The 19,015-nt window shown below is 42.0% G+C and overlaps 2 protein-coding genes across 3 annotated transcripts; one reads left to right on the forward strand and one right to left on the reverse strand.

Moving 5' to 3' along the window:
- On the reverse strand, window positions 1-7,479 carry LOC107571927 (uncharacterized). Its single transcript, XM_016258312.1, has 6 exons — window positions 7,131-7,479; window positions 6,813-7,027; window positions 5,506-5,612; window positions 2,590-5,388; window positions 2,260-2,477; window positions 1-264 (listed from the first exon to the last, which is right to left on the reverse strand). The coding sequence occupies exons 2-6, from the start codon at window positions 6,994-6,996 to the stop codon at window positions 159-161; spliced, it is 3,414 nt and encodes a 1,137-aa protein (XP_016113798.1). The 5' UTR covers window positions 6,997-7,027; window positions 7,131-7,479; the 3' UTR covers window positions 1-158.
- A 501-nt stretch (window positions 7,480-7,980) lies between these two features.
- LOC107571928 (ankyrin repeat and SOCS box protein 16-like) lies at window positions 7,981-16,288 on the forward strand. Of its 2 annotated transcripts, XM_016258315.1 has the most exons (7): window positions 7,981-8,362; window positions 8,617-8,998; window positions 9,086-9,353; window positions 13,919-14,327; window positions 15,288-15,371; window positions 15,451-15,564; window positions 15,912-16,288. In XM_016258315.1, exons 2-7 carry the CDS (start codon window positions 8,662-8,664, stop codon window positions 16,092-16,094), a joined length of 1,395 nt encoding a protein of 464 aa, XP_016113801.1. In that variant the 5' UTR covers window positions 7,981-8,362; window positions 8,617-8,661; the 3' UTR covers window positions 16,095-16,288. The 2 variants fall into 2 exon arrangements, with proteins under 2 accessions (XP_016113801.1, XP_016113800.1); XM_016258314.1 differs by having other exon boundaries at window positions 7,981-8,998.
- Window positions 16,289-19,015: the final 2,727 nt, after the last annotated feature.

A 19,015-nucleotide genomic window follows, 5' to 3' on the forward strand; every position in this document is an offset into this window, starting at 1 on the left:
AAATGAAAATAAAACGATTAGGTAATCTTTTACAATCAGTATTAGTATTTAGATCCTGATTTACATTGATTGCTATTTGATTTACATTTCTAGGAAATACATAAAAAGAAGTAATACACCGTTTACTACTTATTTGTGGTCTTATGTTATTCTCAAGGTCAGGATTTGACTTGATCTTGACTAACTGCAGGTACTCCTTCAATCCCATGAGCCACCAGTGCCTCACACAAGCAAGTAAGGTATGTAGAGTCTGGATATCCTTTGCTGCACACAAACAAATATTCACGTTCACACAAAAAGTTGAATTGGATATTTTAAATATCAAATTAATTCATTCCGAGAAATTAATTCTTTCTCCCGGTGCACACTTATTAAATATGATAAATAAACTAAATATCGATTTATCTTTCAGGCCTAGTTTTTTTTTTACATTTTTAAAACTTGCTTACAAGGTTTTCCCTAGTAAAAAAAAAAAAGTGTCAATTTATTTAAAATAATTTAAAATTATTTAAATTATTTCATACTAAGTACACCTCAAATCCATTAACATATTTATTGGCATATCACTTAAGACTTAATGATATAAAATTATAATTAAACTTTATTTGGAGTATTTCTTTAGTGCACAATGCACATTTCTTAATATTATGCCTAAAATGTGTTTTAATATCACTATTAATAAGGATATATATATGCAATTGTTCCACTTTAGCACAAAGATACTTATGTAGTATAGTCTTATAGTTAATACTAACTAAAGTATAGACTTTAGTTAGACCTCAGCAATACTTCTGCACAATTAAAGTGCATTAAGGCCAAAATGAGATGTTCCAATTTAGCAGACTTTAAGTATACCAGTTTAGTATACCAAAAGTACAACTGCAGGGTATTTTATTAAACACATAAATATGTAAATGTATTTGTAGTATACTTAGCACAACATTTTTTTAAATTTCAAATACATTTTAGTATATTTTTCTTCACTAAGGTTGTCATGCCACTATTTAGATTGTTTTGTTGTTAAGAAAATTACAGTTAAAAGTCAGCTAAAATTTAATTTCTATAAATCTATTTGAATTTAATTCAACTTCCTCATCAAATGCAAATTATTATGATTCCTTTTCTGTTAACCTTAATTTAAATGTAGAAATGTAACTGGAATTTGAATAAATTAAAATAAAAGCATGACACCTCAGCTAGCAATGTTTGAAGGATTAGTTCACTTCCAGAATGAAAATGTCCTGATAATTTACTCACTGCCATCATGTCATTCAAGATGTTCATGTCTTTCTTTCTTCAGTCGAAAAGAAATTAAGATATATGAGGAAAACATTCCAGGATTTTTCTCGATATAATGGACTTCAATGGGACCGGGTTGAACGTGTTATAAACGGCTTGAAGATCCACATTGCAGTTTCAGGGCAGCTTCAAATGGCTCTAAGGGTTTTATCTAGCAAAACAATCGGTCATTTTCTAAAAAAAATTAAAATGTATATACTTTGTAACCACAAATGCGCATCTTCCACTAGCTCGATTTCATGCATTACGTAGTCACGTTGGAAAGGTTACACGTGACGAAGGTGACGTAAGGTCCTTCCAACTTGACTACGTAATGCGAGCTAGTGGAAGACGCGCATTTGTGGTTACAAAATATATACATTTGTACCTTTTTTTTACAAAATGACATTCTTTTGCTAGATAAGACCCTTATTCCTCGGCTGGGATCATGTAGAGCCCTTTGAAGCTGCACTGAAACTGCAGTTTTGAACCTTCAGCCCGTTGAGTCCCTTTGAAGTCCATTATATGGAGAAAAATCCTGGAATGTTTTTCTCAAAAACCTTAATTTCTTTTCAACTGAAGACAGAAAGACATGAACATCTTGGATGACGTGGGGGTGAGTAAATTATCAGGAAATTTTCATTCTGGAAGTGAACTAATCCTTTAGCCATGCCATGGATATCCTGTCACAGTCATATACTTTATTTGTATACAATCCTAACAGATTATTACCTAACAATCAAAATTGCTGCTCTCTACTACAAAAGAGATCCTAGTTTGTGGACACTGTAGTTGGGGCAAACACCCCTGTGGTTAAGCTAACTATCAACACATCCTTGCTAAAATTATTATTAAAAGTATTAGAAAAGCATAAGTAATTAGATAATTAGTGCTCTCTAAAATCATAGAAATCACACATTAACATGTCTTTGCCACCAGCCATGGCATAATTATCTTTGCAAGCTTAGCATCTGGACTCACCCACTCTTCCCTCCATCCACCCTGGTCTTGTGGGGGATCCTGCCCCAGGTTACTTTTGCATCACCACTAGCCTTCTTGCTTGAACTAACAGTAAATGTTAGGCCTTGATTAAATGCCTTTTCCAGGCAGGGCAATAAACTCCGACCCTTTGGGTCGAGTGGCAGATAAGCCACAAATTGACCACCCTCGAATGGTGACCCAGGACAGGGATCCTTGTCCTAGAAGATATGTGTAAGAATGAAATTACAAGGCGATATTATATTATAATAATATTTTGCACAATAATAAGCAATATGTCTTGGATGCTTTAATTAATAAATTGTATAATACCCCTTGTATGCCATCAGATATGCAGTATGTGATCTTGGCCGTTCTGTATTTGTTATAGCCTGGAAGACTCAAAGTCATCTCCACACATGTCATAGTGCCTTGGATGCCCTTATGTTCTTTGCTGTCCTCTTGTCCTGAATGCTGCTCTCGAGTCTGATATTCCTGCTGTGTATCTTTTGAGCTACAACTTTGAACCAGATCCCCCAGCACCTTCTTCTGAGTATTCATCTCCTCTTTTCCACACACTCTGCAGTACTTATGCAGTTGTAGGCAGTCAGAACAAAGGATGACACCACAGGTGGTCCGTTTCACATTTGTATTATTTGCTCCGCACATGCATTGCTCTGAAGCGGTATGTGACAGCAGGTTGGTCTGTTTCAAAGTCATTGAGGTATCTTGTTTTTTGTGTGCTTCAAGTGGTAAAGAAGTTGGCCCATCATTTTTTTGTCTTGTTGCATCTTCTCTGGGTTTAACAAATTGGCTTAGTGCATTTGTCTTGCTTAATTCATCCTTAGTAGATCTAGGATTTTCCAACCTTTCCAATGTAGCCGTTTTTGGTTTGGTTGACTGACCTCCACAACTGCTGTTAGACTGAACCACTTGACTTGTATCCTGAAAAGAAAACTCATTTAGTCTTTGTTCAGACTTATAGTGATCAGCTTTTGTTGACCATATGCCCAAAGAAGACTTTGCTGTTCCCTGATCTATATCCTCCTGCAAGGTCTTCATCTGTGGTAAGGAAGGAGACTGCTGCTCAGGATATACTTCCTTAAATATATCACTGGCTTGTGAGCAGAGCAATTTTGGGCCAAGCAAGTAAATGCTGTTCTTCACGGTGTGCAAGATGACTTTGCGAAAACGTGACCGCACATTCAAGCAGCAGGTTTCAAACAGTTTATCTTTTTCAACTATGCCAAGCCCTGTCAAACTTAACTCCTGAATGCAAAAGTCGCTGGCTACCGAAGCCACTAGATTCTGAAGCTGCCGATGACTTTCTCCAACCTTTGATGAATCTGTGCCCTTCAGTGTCACGCTCATCTCACTTTTGCCTGCTTGTTTCTCAGTCATTTGCAAGCCAGATTTCATGGAGTCCAGTTGGTTGCAGTAGACCTCCTTCATGTAGCTCCACATCAGACAAGACACAGTAAGTTCTGCTTCTACTGTAGGAATCTGACAATCGTCATTGGGTTTTCCGCCACTGAGGCTATTGGATCTTGCTCTTTGATGGGCATATGCACTAATCATTGGCTTAGCTGATTTCTGGTTATTTTTCACCTGATCTTTTAGGTGTGGCCGACTTTGGAAACTATTGGCTCTTCTTAAGGGGGATTTGGAAATTGGCAGTGATGCTGAGGAGGGAGCAGCTGTCTTCACTTCAGCATTACTGGCTGATAGGGCATTCGCACTTGTGTTTACTGAAACTTTGACTCCTGTGGCCAGTGTTGAAGTGAGTCCAGCGGGAGTAGTTGGTTTGGCCTTGGATGCGTTGAAGGTGGTTCCACCAAATGTATTCACAGATAGCGGGTCTTGGTTTTTAAACAGGACATCCTCTTCTCTACAGCTTGGACTTGTCATCCTGAATGTTTCAATTTCTTCCCCTGTCAGTTCATTACTGAGTACGCCTGCAGTGCCAAGCAAAGACCTAATGGGTGGTGTTTGGTCTAACATTAGCATGTCCATTTTAGCCGTGAAACTCCTTATGTCTCCACCCATCTCTCCTAGCCCAGAGCTCTTAAACCGTGCCGCTAGTTTGTATTCTTTTGTATTCCCAACCTCTCCTTTTCGTTCAGTGCTAGAGCCGATCAGTTTAGGGGGCACTGGAGTGTGTACTTCACTTTTTCTCTTAACCTGTTGCTCTCTCTCCAAGGATTCAAGGGATGCTGATGGAGAACTGGAAGAGGATGGTGGCATTTCTGTTAAGTTTGGCATCACGTCTTCCTCCCTCCCAAGCAGTAGCATTTGTTTGGCCTGAGATACCTCACTTTTCTCCCCAACTATATAAATGCTATCCTGGTCATAGCTAAGCAGAACATTAGGCAGTACTAACTGCACCTTTTTTAATGCTGAAGTCAGTCTGTCTGGCATGTAAAGAGCACTCTTTTGAATCTGGTCTTTTCTCAGACAACCCTCTAACTGTTGGTAAAGCTGCCTCAGCTCCTTATGGGCTTGATGCATGTTCTGTTTAACCCCTGACCCGGTCGGGACCTCTGACTGTAGGTACAGGGTGGTGACCCCCTCGGATGTAACATGAACCACTTGCACTCCATGAAGACACAGTATCTGCTTGTACTCCTTAATGCTCTGCAGGTATGCAAACGCATCAGCTTCCATGATGATTGAAAGATCTTCCAAATTAGCTTCATCTATCCTGCACTCTACCCCCTCCTTTATTTTGCTTTTCTTAGTCCGAGTACTGCGTCCAGTGAGAGCTTCATTGTTATCTTGCAGTCCGTAGTGTCCTAAACCTGCCGTGGATATAAAGCTGACATCTCCTGGTGACTGCGATGCGAAGCTGGCCCATTTCTTTACACTTGCAAGGTCTTCCCTCTTCTCAAGATTTTGAACTCTGTCTCCACTAAAATTAGGATATTTGGCTTTTGAAAGGTGATGATTAAATAACGTCTGCATATAAGGAAGGGCGCCTTGAAAATCAGAGTAGCTGCCTTGCAAGGTGTACGTGTCCTGTAATAAGCCACTTTGCGTACTTAGACCTGGAAACTCACTGCGCAGCACATTCAGAGTCTCTGCACCCCGAGGAAGCTGACTGCAATCCATAGTCACAGTCATATCGAGGATCACCTGAAGGAGTGCAAGAGCATCAGCTGTGTGACTGTGTCAAAACAAAATGAACACTACACTACATACGATTAGGAAATGGAACTTGTATTATTTTAATAAGTTATACGGTCAGCAAACCTTATTTAGACTCATAGACTCTTGTCTTGGGAGACTCAGGGAGAGTTCATATTTTATGCCATCCAGCTGTAAAATGTGAGGATGATGACGAAGTACGGTCTGGACCACTAAATAAAACCAGAAAGAGAAGATCAATCTCATTTGAGAGGCAAAAACTGGCTCAGCAGTTTGCACACAAACAAATAAGATGTTTGCACACACAGATGGAAGTTAATTTTTCATAATGGCTGGTCAATAAAAGTATCAATTCTCATTTTCTCTCTGTCTCACCAAAGACACTGATTCTCACTTATCTGACTCTGCTGCAACACACACACACAAGCACAGTGAAAACTCACTCACTTTTAATCAGGCTTGACAGGACATAAAGAATACCCCGTCACAACCTGGCCACCCCCCACACATACACTTTATCAGCAAACTGACTACACAACTAAAATGTTGCCTTGGCCTTGGCAGACCAATCGGCTAGCAAGAGCCAGAGACTTCATTAGGTATATGCCAGCCGTCTGGCTGACAATCAGTGCATTTAGGAATTTTTCCAACTACCAGCTACTTTGGCAATGACATTTAAATGCATTGAAATTCAATGTATGCACCAGAAATGGAGTAAGATGTGTCAACATTTTATTCTAAAAAGTAAAAATACCAAAAGTAAATGGCAATGCAAACATATCCATGTACTAAAATATATACAGTATCATACAATGTTGGAAAATTTCAGTGTATAAAACCATGTAAAGTGTTTTGCTTATGAATAGCTATGAATTATTAATTTATGCATTTAAATTAGGGTAATGTGTGCCAGATACAACCAGATACAAATATATATTTTTTATGACAGTAATCCTGCATGTTGTGGATACTCTATTGCTTAAATAAATCAGCTGTTCAGTTCAATAATTTATGTTTTTATGGTTCTGAAAAGAAAGAAAGAAAGAAAGAAAGAAAGATAGTTTTATTACATTATAATACTGAATATTAAACTTTTTGGACATTCAACTTTACTCAGCATTTGCTCTGCAAAAACAACTATTTGTGTAAATATACACACACACAATATATATATATATATATATATATATATATATATATATATATATATATATATATATATATATATGAAACATAATTAGTCGTTTATCTATTTTTTTTGTGTGTGTGTGTTCCAGAGGACAACTTAGGTTGCAAAGTGGCACAATTTCCCACATTTCCCCTAGCTATTTCATCAATATCCATTTATTCATCTATTTACACCATTTACTCTGATGTTTAACAGCAGTCATCAGTCATAACCATGCAAATACCTCTGCTCTCCTCAAATGTGATGAGGGCACGCAGAGGTGTCCGACCGATGATAGTGACTGACACGACCTCTCCTCCTCCGTTCCTCTGGCGTAGGAAGTGAATCAGTAGTTTGTCCCGGAGCCATTCATGGTCCACGTCTGTTGGCAAACCGTGAACGCACACCGCGCGGCCTTCCTCTGCCATCCTTCAGGGCAGCCACCTATTAACACTGATTCTAAGTAAACAAAAGTGGATAAGGGCGGTACATTAGTGCGTCACCAAACAAGCACATTTGAGCAGATATCGAAATATCTTTTTAAAGCTTTGTCAGTCAATACCTTCCTCATTATGATAAACAAAAGAACATGAAAGTCGTTGTCCTGTCCAGCGTTTGTATAGTACGGAGCTCGAGCACACAGGAAGTGTAACTAACAACAGAGCTCGAGAGAAGAGACTCAGCTACACTGTTGTTTTTTAAGATGATTATGTAAAGTATTTTTTTTCACCTGTGTGTATCGATATCAACACTTCGTCGCTCTGTTCTCCTTTACAATAGAGGATTACCTTTTCTTAAAGAGTCATTTCTTTGACTTAGTGCCTGGCGTCGTTTACATGAGAAATAAAAGTGAAAGTAAGGACGCAGAAGATGAGAAATTGCGCCTTTACCGAGTATTTATGACTTGAGCCGCATGCAAACTGGGAAATCATGAGTAAAAGTCGTGCACCTAATGTATTCGTTATTTATTATTTAGTGTATTTTTTTTTGTTATTTATCTAATCTATTTTTATAAATTATTTATGTCCCATGTCACGTCTTAGTTTGCCCTTTAAAAACCATCAGTCATTAAAAACAGCGTTTATGGGTAGATAAAAAAAAAAACTGGGTCAGCTACAACAAAGTCTTTTTTATAAACGAATAAAATAAAATTAGGGGTTTGCACATCCCAAGAACAAGATTTTATTCATGCTACCTAACGTACTTTTAGACGTTCAATGGTTCCTTATTAATATAAAAATCTTATAAACCAAAAGTGCAATAGCATGCCAAGGCACTCATCCTAAATTTTCCACAGGCGTTGTAAAAAACAAACTCAAAAACAGCACTCAAATAATTTTATAGTTATAATAAATGTAATACAGTATAATAGTAAGTATTATTCTGGTGAATGCATAAAATAGTTAGCAGTGATAGAGTACTGAATTTTCAAGAACCATGACACCCCAAATGTATCTGACCCAGCAGGTAATGTTTTGTTTTCAATTTTACTAAGGACAAATTATATGACAAAACAATAATTTGATGCGCCACCTACAGGCGATGTCGTGCTAGTGCAGGAAAATGTTTGCTCACATTCTAGTCTATTAATACCCAGAGCTCCACCATGTGTCAGGTCAACATTATCTTGTGCCAGGCAACTTCGTTCTTGAAGGGACAGCGGTCGTTTTATTAACAGAAATAGCAAATATTTCGAGCATTGACCACTATACATACCAAACAAATGTTTTAAGCAAGTTTATCATTGATTATTGAAGTACTGCCTGAACAGGAGGAACTTGAAAAGCGTTAAAGGTAGGAAGACCTTATCTTTAGAGCATATACACTGTTCTCCGTGTTATTATTGCATGTTATTAATGTGATTTATTAGTCTGTTCCTTCAACTCAGGAACAAAAGTTGCTGGGTAGTTACCATACATAGGAGTTTTACTTACTCAACTGTGTTCCTATGGCTGATTGGAAAAGGTTATGCCTGCTGAGCAATGCTGCTTTACTAACACTCCTACAGCACAAGGCCACAATTTCTGTGCCAATACTTTTTGTTCTAGGCATACTACTCTAGGACGCTTCTAAACACAAAAGCTCTTGTTGGGATGTCCCGGGACACTTTTGCCTTCACTTCTGCCTCTCTACGCTCCTTAAGGCTGGAGCAGGAGCTGCAGGACTGGGAGGACGCCAGGCGGGCACTGGCACACAGGAGGACTATGGCAAGGCGTCCACTACCCGCCGCCCCCAGGCTCCGACACGGAAACGAGAGAATCCAGACAGTACGTGCTCCACCACCACAAATACGGTGCAGAGACGCAGCCATCCATAACATCTTTATGTGTGGAGATATGAAGAGTGTGTATGCCATCCTCAAAGATCCAGGCATGGTGAATGCACTGATGGAGACAGTACATGAGGAGATGGTGTGGGCCCCGGAAATGGGTAGGACCCTTATAGACAGCCATGACAAACACCAACATATGCAATCAGGTGTATTTGGGTGAATTCTCTCTTCTCATTCTTTTGCAGGAATGTGGACTCTTGTCTCAAAAGTAAAGCAGACGTCTGCACTGCGTCTGGCTGCCAGCAGGGGGCACTCTGGCTGTGTCGAGGAGCTGCTGTTTAGGGATGCAGAGGTGGATGCAGACCCAGGCGGCCTTACAGCTTTACATGATGCCTGTTCAGGAGGCCATCACGTCTGTGTGCGCCTGCTCCTAGACCACGGGGCTGATCCAGACCTGCTTGCTGTCGACGGCAATGCCCCGTTGCACCTCTGCAATGCAGCAGAAACATATCAGTGAGTAGGCCTGCCCTGCATACGGTCAGAGGGAACAAGAGGGAACAAAATGTAAAATGTAATGAATAAAACAAACTTAATAAGTATAGAACATGGTCCAAATGTCTCACAAATAAAGTCAAAATCTTTCAAAGTACACAATTGTTCGAAGGTTAGGGGTGAGTTTTTTAGATAGATACTTGTATTCAGCAAGTATGCATTAAATTGATCAAAAGTGACAGTAAAGACATTTATAATCAGTGTTATTTTAGTTTCAGTTATTATTTTAATTTTAGTAAAGTTTCAGTAATTTTTTGTGTTTTTGTCATTCTTACTAGTTTTTAACTATGTCTAGTACATTGGTTATTATTAAGTTAATTTTATTTCAGTTTTAGTTATTTTAGTACATAAAGTTAAACTAAAATGTTGCCTTGGCAAGTAGCTGAATTTTTTTATTTTTTTATATTTTATTTCAGTTCAGGTGTATTTTATTTCAGGAAACAAAAGGTGTGTTTTTTTTAAGGATTAAGTTTAGTTAATTATAAAATCCTGTTTATAATGTTACAAAAAATTCAATTTCAAATAAATGCTGTTCTTTAGAACTTTCTATTTACCCAAAAATCCTGAAAAAAACCCAGCACATTAAACAGCACAACTGTTTTAAACATTGATAAACCTAGTTTTGTCATGTCTATGTTCCTGTTGCCCTTATTTGGTTCTTCCTGTGTCCTGTCCTCATTGGTTATCATTTGTGTCCAGCTGTGTTTGAATAATTAGTTAATTTGCTCCCAGGTGTCCCATTGGTATCTGTGCATTTAAACCCTGTGTATCCCAGTGTTTTCTGTCTGCTGTTAAATTTCATTCTGTCTGCTTAATGTCTCCAGTTTTCCCTGTCTTCCGAGCGTTTCCCTCATTAAACCCTTTTGATTTGTATTACTCCTCGTCTCCTCGCTCCTTCGTTCCTTCCTCCCCGAGTGACCGTGACAGAACAGCAGACCCTAACGGAAAGTAAGCGGCGCCTTTTCCCCCGTTTTTAAAAGTGTTTTGTTTTCCCGTTCGCTTTTCCCCACTCATATGGAGGAACGAGCGAGGTTAATCGCTGCGGCTCAGGCGAACCCTGACCCGATTGTCTATGCGAGGGCGTTCGTGCCGCTCGCCCTCGCCAGCTCCCTCGAGGGGGAAACCCTCATGACGCTGTTCCGGATCGGGATTACTTACCATCGCCCCGCGGAGCTCCCATACACCACCAACCTCGACTGGAACGAGGCAGTCATTCGGTGTCTGGAGAGCCTCCGATCCCGATCCGGGACCCCTCCGCCGGCCGTTCCTCAGTCAAGCCTGCCGTCGAGATGGTCCTCACTGCAGAACACAAGATCCAGGGGGCGAGGCTGGATCCAGATCCAACTCCTCCCACCTCACATATACCTAAACCTATCTGCCTCCACCCCTTGATCCCTAAACCCACCCATCTCCACCCCTAAACCTACCATCTCCACCCCCTAGATGTGGATCCAACCCCGCCCCCTGGATCTTTGTTCTGCAGTAAGGGGCTACTGCTGCAGCTGCGGCTTCAGCCGTTCCGAAGTCTAGTTCCAAAGTTCCTGTGGCAAGCCCGCCGGCCGTTCCTGTGGCAAGCCCGCTGGCCACTCCAAAGTCAAGCCCGTCGGTCGTGGCTCACTCCCGCCCAGAGCTCGCTCCAGTGTCGTCTCCAGCCCCTAAGTTCCCTCCAGTGCCAGCTCCTCGAAAGCGCCTTGCTGTCCCTGCTCCTCCAGAGCGCCCTCCAGTGCCAGCACCTCGTAAGCGCTTCCCAGATCCCCCGTTTAGCCCAGGAAGGGCTCCTGATCCCCAGTTTAGCCCAGGGAGGGTTCCTGATTCCTCGTTTAGCCCAGGATGGGCTCCTGATCCCCAGTTCAGCCCAGGGAGGGCTCCTGATCCCCAGTTAAGCCCACGGAGGGCTCCAGTTCCCGAGTTTAGCCCAGTGAGGACTCCTGTCCCCGAGTTTAGCCCAGTGAGGGATCCTGCCCCCAAGTTTAGCCCAGTGAGGGCTCCTGTCCCCGTGCTTAGCCCAAGGAGGACTCCAGTCCCTGAATCCCCTCCAGAGCGCCCTCAAGTGCCCGCTCCTCCAGAGTAGCCCCCAGGATTTCCAGGGCTAAGGCCTCCTGAGTCTTCTGATCCGCCATGGCCTCCTGAGTCCCCTGATCCGCCATGGCCTCCTGAGCTCCCTGCTCTGTCCCTCATTAAACCCTTTTGATTTGTATTACTCCTCGTCTCCTCGCTCCTTCGTTCCTTCCTCCCCGAGTGACCGTGACAGAACAGCAGACCCTAACGGAAAGTAAGCGGCGCCTTTTCCCCCGTTTTTTCCCCCCGTTTTTAAAAGTGTTTTGTTTTCCCGTTCGCTTCTCCCCACTCATATGGAGGAACGAGCGAGGTTAATCGCTGCGGCTCAGGCGAACCCTGACCCGATTGTCTATGCGAGGGCGTTCGTGCCGCTCCCCCTCGCCAGCTCCCTCGAGGGGGAAACCCTCATGACGCTGTTCCGGATCGGGATTACTTACCATCGCCCCGCGGAGCTCCCATACACCACCAACCTCGACTGGAACGAGGCAGTCATTCGGTGTCTGGAGAGCCTCCGATCCCGATCCGGGACCCCTCCGCCGGCCGTTCCTCAGTCAAGCCTGCCGTCGAGATGGTCCTCACTGCAGAACACAAGATCCAGGGGGCGAGGCTGGATCCAGATCCAACTCCTCCCACCTCACATATACCTAAACCTATCTGCCTCCACCCCTTGATCCCTAAACCCACCCATCTCCACCCCTAAACCTACCATCTCCACCCCCTAGATGTGGATCCAACCCCGCCCCCTGGATCTTTGTTCTGCAGTAAGGGGCTACTGCTGCAGCTGCGGCTTCAGCCGTTCCGAAGTCTAGTTCCAAAGTTCCTGTGGCAAGCCCGCCGGCCGTTCCTGTGGCAAGCCCGCTGGCCACTCCAAAGTCAAGCCCGTCGGTCGTGGCTCACTCCCGCCCAGAGCTCGCTCCAGTGTCGTCTCCAGCCCCTAAGTTCCCTCCAGTGCCAGCTCCTCGAAAGCGCCTTGCTGTGCCCGCTCCTCCAGAGCACCCTCCAGTGCCAGCACCTCGTAAGCGCTTCCCAGATCCCCCGTTTAGCCCAGGAAGGGCTCCTGATCCCCAGTTTAGCCCAGGGAGGGTTCCTGATTCCTCGTTTAGCCCAGGATGGGCTCCTGATCCCCAGTTCAGCCCAGGGAGGGCTCCTGATCCCCAGTTAAGCCCACGGAGGGCTCCAGTTCCCGAGTTTAGCCCAGTGAGGACTCCTGTCCCCGAGTTTAGCCCAGTGAGGGATCCTGCCCCCAAGTTTAGCCCAGTGAGGGCTCCTGTCCCCGTGCTTAGCCCAAGGAGGACTCCAGTCCCTGAATCCCCTCCAGAGCGCCCTCAAGTGCCCGCTCCTCCAGAGTAGCCCCCAGGATTTCCAGGGCTAAGGCCTCCTGAGTCTTCTGATCCGCCATGGCCTCCTGAGTCCCCTGATCCGCCATGGCCTCCTGAGCTCCCTGCTCTGCCATGGCTCCCTGAGTCCTCTGCTCCGCCATGGCTTCCTGATCTGCTCTGGAGGCTCTCCATGTCTCCGCCCTGTTCCAGTCCTGCACCAGCCTCCAGGGCGCCCGCCCCCCCTCCCCGATGGTACTATTAGCGCCGTCCGGGAGGGGCGATCTGTCACGTGTATGTTCCTGTTGCCCTTATTTGGTTCTTCCTGTGTCCTGTCATCATTGGTTATTATTTGTGTCCAGCTGTGTTTAATTAGTTTATTTGCTCCCAGGTGTGTCCCATTGGTGTCTGTGCATTTAAATCCTGTGTTTCCCAGTGTTTTCTGTCTGCTGTTAAAAATCATTCTGTCTGCTTAATGTCTCCAGTGTTCCCTGTGTTCCGAGTGTTACCCTCATTAAACCCTTTTGATTTGTATTACTCCTCGTCTCCTCGCTCCTTCATTCCTTCCTCCTCGAGGGACCGTAACAAGTTTAAACTTAGTTTACATTAATAATAAATGTTTATTATCAGTTATTATATATTATATAAATGTTTATTATCATATTTATTATAATCAGCATATTAGAATAATTTCTGAAGGATCATGTGACACTGAAGACTGGAGTAATGATGCTGAAAATTCAACTTTGCATCACAGGAATAAATTTCATTTTTAAATATATTAAAATTTATTTCACAATATTAATGTTTAACTGTATTTTTGATCAAATACATGTAGCCTTGGTGAGCATAAGAGACTTTTTTTCAAAAACATTAAAAATCTCACAAACCTAAACTTTTGAACGGAACTATATAGTTCAACCAAAAAATAAAAATGTTATCATTTACTCACCCTCGCGTCATTCTGACCTGTATTATTGTCTTTCATTTGTGAAACACTGAAGGAAATCTTAGGCATGAGGTCAGAGCTTTTTTCCTTACAACAAAAGGTGATTAATATTACAGTACATAACATCAAACCATGTTGGAATGAAATTGACCTTTTATTATATTTTACCTCAATAATAATAGCACACTCTTATCTGCCCTGAGGTGTGCTGAGCACTTGGTGACCAGTGGTGTGCAGGTGAACGTGGCCCAGCGAGACTCAGGTCTCACCCCCCTTCACGTGGCCTGCAGGAGAGGGCTGGAGGACCACGTGGAGCTCTTCCTGTCCTATGGAGGGGACGTGACAGCTCGGAGCCAAGAGGGCGAGACGCCCTTGAACGCAGCCTGCGCTGGGGCAGAGAGGCCTGCAGATGCAGGACGGTATCTGCGTATTGTCCAGAAGCTGCTAGCGGCTGGGGCTGATGCGCAGACTGCTGGGAGGAAGAAGCATACGGCCCTGCATAACGCCTGTGGAAACTGTTGCCACCGCATAGTTGAACTGCTGCTGGAACATGGGGCTCGTGCAGACGTAGCTAACTGTGCTGGATACACACCCATGGACTGCCTGTTACAGGTGGGATGATGATGGTATATAGGGTTAAGACTTTTGCAAGATCCTATTTTTATTTTTAGATGTTGATTTTCACAGAGATGGCACAAAATATAAAGATCACTTTTATTGTTCGCCTGAGCCACAGCGATTAACCTCGCTCGTTCCTCCATATGAGTGGGGAGAAGCGAATGGGAAAACAAAACACTTTTACCCCAAAACTGAAAAATTGTCAAAATGTTTAATTCTGCTGAATGATTTCTGAAGGATCGTGTAACACTGAAGACTGAAGTAATGGCTGCTGAAAATTCAGCTTTGCCATCACAGGAATAAATTATATTTTGAAATGTATTCAAATAGAAAATTATTTTAAATCGTAATGATATTTCATATTTTTGTTTTTACTGTGTTTTTGATCAAACAAATGCAGCACTGGTGAGCATAAGAAACTTCTTTCAAAAACATTAAAAAAAGCTTAATTATTCCAAATGGTTGCATTCTTGAAAACATGCTAATAACACACTTAATCATGCTAGCAACATGCTAATCATGTTACTAACATGCTAATGACTTGCTAATCATGCTAAATACATGCTAGTAACATGCTAATCATGCTAGAAACATGCTAGCAATATGCTAAATCATGCTATGAACATGGTAATCATGTTAGCAACATACTAATCATGCTAACAACATTGCAATCAGCCTATAAAAATGCAAACAACATGTTAATCATGCTGAAACATGCTGACAGCATGTTAAATCATGTAAGCAATGTACTAAATCATGCTAGCAACATGCTATCAACATCAACTTTCATACTTTAACAACTGCTTCAAACTTACAGGCTAGGCTTTCTCAAGCCAACTCAAAGTTTGTTCTCAAACTTTACTCATCTAGTTCATATTTTTGTTTCTACTGTGTTTTTGATCAAATAAATGCAGCACTGGTGAGCATAAGAGACTTATCTCTGTATTTTGGCAGGTAATAGAGGATTACCCAGACCAGCAGCCAGAGGTTGTGGCTCAATCTCTTCTCAACTATGGAGCACAGCCGCCCTCCCATAGAGTAAGTGCAGACTGCTATGTGTCCTACCTACACTTTGGTGTGAATCCTTATTTTATGTATCTGTATGTGAACATCCCAGATGCTGAAACACTGCTTGCCCTCTCCTGCCACTTTGGAGGTAATGCTGAATTGCTATCCGGTCATCCCAGCGTGTGAGGAGTGGTTAGAGGACATACCAGAGGAACTACTGAAGGTCCGTCTGAAAATATATCACATTCCAAAAATGTTATGCTCAAAGGTTTCTCTAACATAGCTCAGGAGAAATAATGAGTTCTCAGTTAGTTTTCATTTACGGATCAAAATCTAATACAAATAAAAAGCAGACACAAATGTTTGACACAAAACTTTGTTTTTTGATATTGCTGACATAGCCTACTATATATCATATTATTAGTTGTATTTTATACAGTAAGTTTATTTTGATTTAGCATTTTGGTTGGATAAGCCCTGCCAGTTCTATCAACAATGGTTGATCTATTTACGTTTTCATTCAGAAACGTATATCTCATCCTAATGAAAAAACACTTGTTGTATTCTCAGGAGCATCAGTCTTTCTTCGATGCGGTGAGACGGATGAGCGGTCAGCTGCGCTCTCTTCAGCACCTCTGCCGCTGTGCGCTCCGTCGCCACCTGGGGTCACTATGTCACTTCGCAATAGTCCAACTCAACATCCCCAGCACTTTAAAAGATTATCTACTGCTGCATAATGATGGACTGCGTTGAGCTCCATTTTTAGACAAACTAAAAATAGCTGACTAGAAACAATGGGCTGAACTGAATACTGTTTTTCACAATATTTATCATCTGTGATGCCTCATGACAATAGAAGTAGGATGGATTATGGCCCCGGGCCAAATGGGGCAGTGCCCTGGGCATGGCCGGACTTACCATTGGGCTTGAGGCTGCAGCCCATGGGCCCCGCCTTAACCCGTTTACATTTGTTCAGTTATGTGCCAGTCAGAAATTATTAGCCGCATTTCAACTGCGCACAGGGGCTGACAGCTTCCAGCTTCCAACTACGACATTCGAAGCCATAATCAAACAGCATAAACTGGAATTTATGATTTTTTTTGACATAGAAAAAGGACACACGTATTAAATCACGTCTGCGCTGCGCCGAATCGCCGATTAATTTGTGATCACATGTTTACTTTAAACGGTTCCATTTAGACCAAAAGAGCGCACATTTACAAAGATAATGATAAATTCTCACATGTTCACGCCTCACTTCTTTACAGAGGATGATTCTATATTATATTAATGTTCCACTAAATTAATCTGAAGAGTTTTGAGCGCTCTCTAACGTCCAAACAATATAGAATAGCATACCCTAATGTCTTACAGGGACTTTGTCCCGTCTCACTACCACACAAAGTGGAGCAGAAATCATCAAAACTATTAAAAAAAAAAAAAAAATAGCCATTTACAGGGTTCGTAGAGTCATGAAAAACCCAGAAAGCTTAGGAAAAGTGGAATTTTTTTTTTTTAATTTTTTTTTTTACAAATCTCTATATAATAGAAGATTTGTTTAATCACGTCCTAAATCTCGGTGCGGGATTGCGCATTTTGGTTTTACTCATTTTCGCAGGTTTCGCACGTTTGGAAAATTCCCGCAAACATTTATTTAATATACAGGTGCATCTCAATAAATTAGAATGTCGTGGTAAAGTTAATTTATTTCAATAATTCAACTCAAATTGTGAAACTCGTGTATTAAATACATTCAATAATGCACACAGACTGAAGTAGTTTAAGTCTTTGGTTCTTTTAATTGTGATGATTTTGGCTCACATTTAACAAAAACCCACCAATTCACTATCTCAACAAATTAGAATACTTCATAAGACCAATAAAAAAACATTTTTAGTGAATTGTTGGCCTTCTGGAAAGTATGTTCATTTACTGTACATGTACTCAATACTTGGTAGGGGCTCCTTTTGCTTTAATTACTGCCTCAATTCGGCGTGGCATGGAGGTGATCAGTTTGTGGCACTGCTGAGGTGGTATGGAAGCCCAGGTTTCTTTGACAGTGGCCTTCAGCTCATCTGCATTTTTTGGTCTCTTGTTTCTCATTTTCCTCTTGACAATACCCCATAGATTCTCTATGGGGTTCAGGTCTGGTGAGTTTGCTGGCCAGTCAAGCACACCAACACCATGGTCATTTAACCAACTTTTGGTGCTTTTGGCAGTGTGGGCAGGTGCCAAATCCTGCTGGAAAATGAAATCAGCATCTTCAAAAAGCTGGTCAGCAGAAGGAAGCATGAAGTGCTCCAAAATTTCTTGGTAAACGGGTGCAGTGACGTTGGTTTTCAAAAAACACAATGGACGAACACCAGCAGATGACATTGCACCCCAAATCGTCACAGACTGTGGAAACTTAACACTGGATTTCAAGCAACTTGGGCTATGAGCTTCTCCACCCTTCCTCCAGACTCTAGGACCTTGGTTTCCAAATTAAATACAAAACTTGCTCTCATCTGAAAGGAGGACTTTGGACCACTGGGCAACAGTCCAGTTCTTCTTCTCCTTAGCCCAGGTAAGACGCCTCTGACGTTGTCTGTGGTTCAGGAGTGGCTTAACAAGAGGAATACGACATCTGTAGCCAAATTCCTTGACACGTCTGTGTGTTGTGGCTCTTGATGCCTTGACCCCAGCCTCAGTCCATTCTTCGTGAAGTTCACTCAAATTCTTGAATCGATTTTGCTTGACAATCCTCATAAGGCTGCGGTTCTCTCGGTTGGTTGTGCATCTTTTTCTTCCACACTTTTTCCTTCCACTCAACTTTCTGTTAACATGCTTGGATACAGCACTCTGTGAACAGCCAGCTTCTTTGGCAATGAATGTTTGTGGCTTACCCTCCTTGTGAAGGGTGTCAAATATTGTCTTCTGGACAACTGTCAGATCAGCAGTCTCGGTTGGTTGTGCATCTTTTTCTTACACACTTTTTCCTTCCACTCAACTTTATGTTAATTTATTGAGATGCACGTGTACAATGTAGGTTAGATGAGTAAAAAAAAAATTCACACAGAATATCAGATTAAGTCGATCATTTGAAAACAGCGTGAGTGGTTCAGCTGTACCGCGTCTTCTCGCTCAATTGCTTCACATCAGCGCATCTCATCTGCACTAAAAGAGAGCTGCTGCACACTGCCATACAAAACTTTCGCTCAGCTGACAGGACTGTCACTTGCCTAATCGGGTCAGTGTTGCATCATCACAAAAGTTTATCATTTGCACGTCTTTTTAAGTCTTTTTAAACCATTCCGTTCTTGCACGCTCCAAACTAGTTTTCTGGGCGCTCACGGTCAAGTGCACATGAAGCCACCTCACAAACACCTCAAGAAAAAGTTATTGTTTCTGACTCAAGTAACCTTGCATTTTAATAAATAATGTTACATAAAGACAATTAAACGGTCAGTAATAAATGAACAACTTACTTGCAATAGCACAAAAATACAAATGAAACAAACTGTTTTAACTTGTTCAGGTAGGCTATAGCCTAAAACTAACAGTAGCTGCTACTATTCAGGAACAAAATACTATGATGTATAAAGTCATAGATATAGATTATATTTTAATCCATATTAAATATGAAAAAGTTTAGTCAAGAGCAGATTTGAGCAGAGTGATTTTGTTTTGTTCTT

Source organism: Sinocyclocheilus grahami, unplaced genomic scaffold, assembly GCF_001515645.1.
Source record: "Sinocyclocheilus grahami isolate Dianchi unplaced genomic scaffold, SAMN03320097.WGS_v1.1 scaffold1669.1, whole genome shotgun sequence".
Taxonomy (NCBI): domain Eukaryota; kingdom Metazoa; phylum Chordata; class Actinopteri; order Cypriniformes; family Cyprinidae; genus Sinocyclocheilus; species Sinocyclocheilus grahami.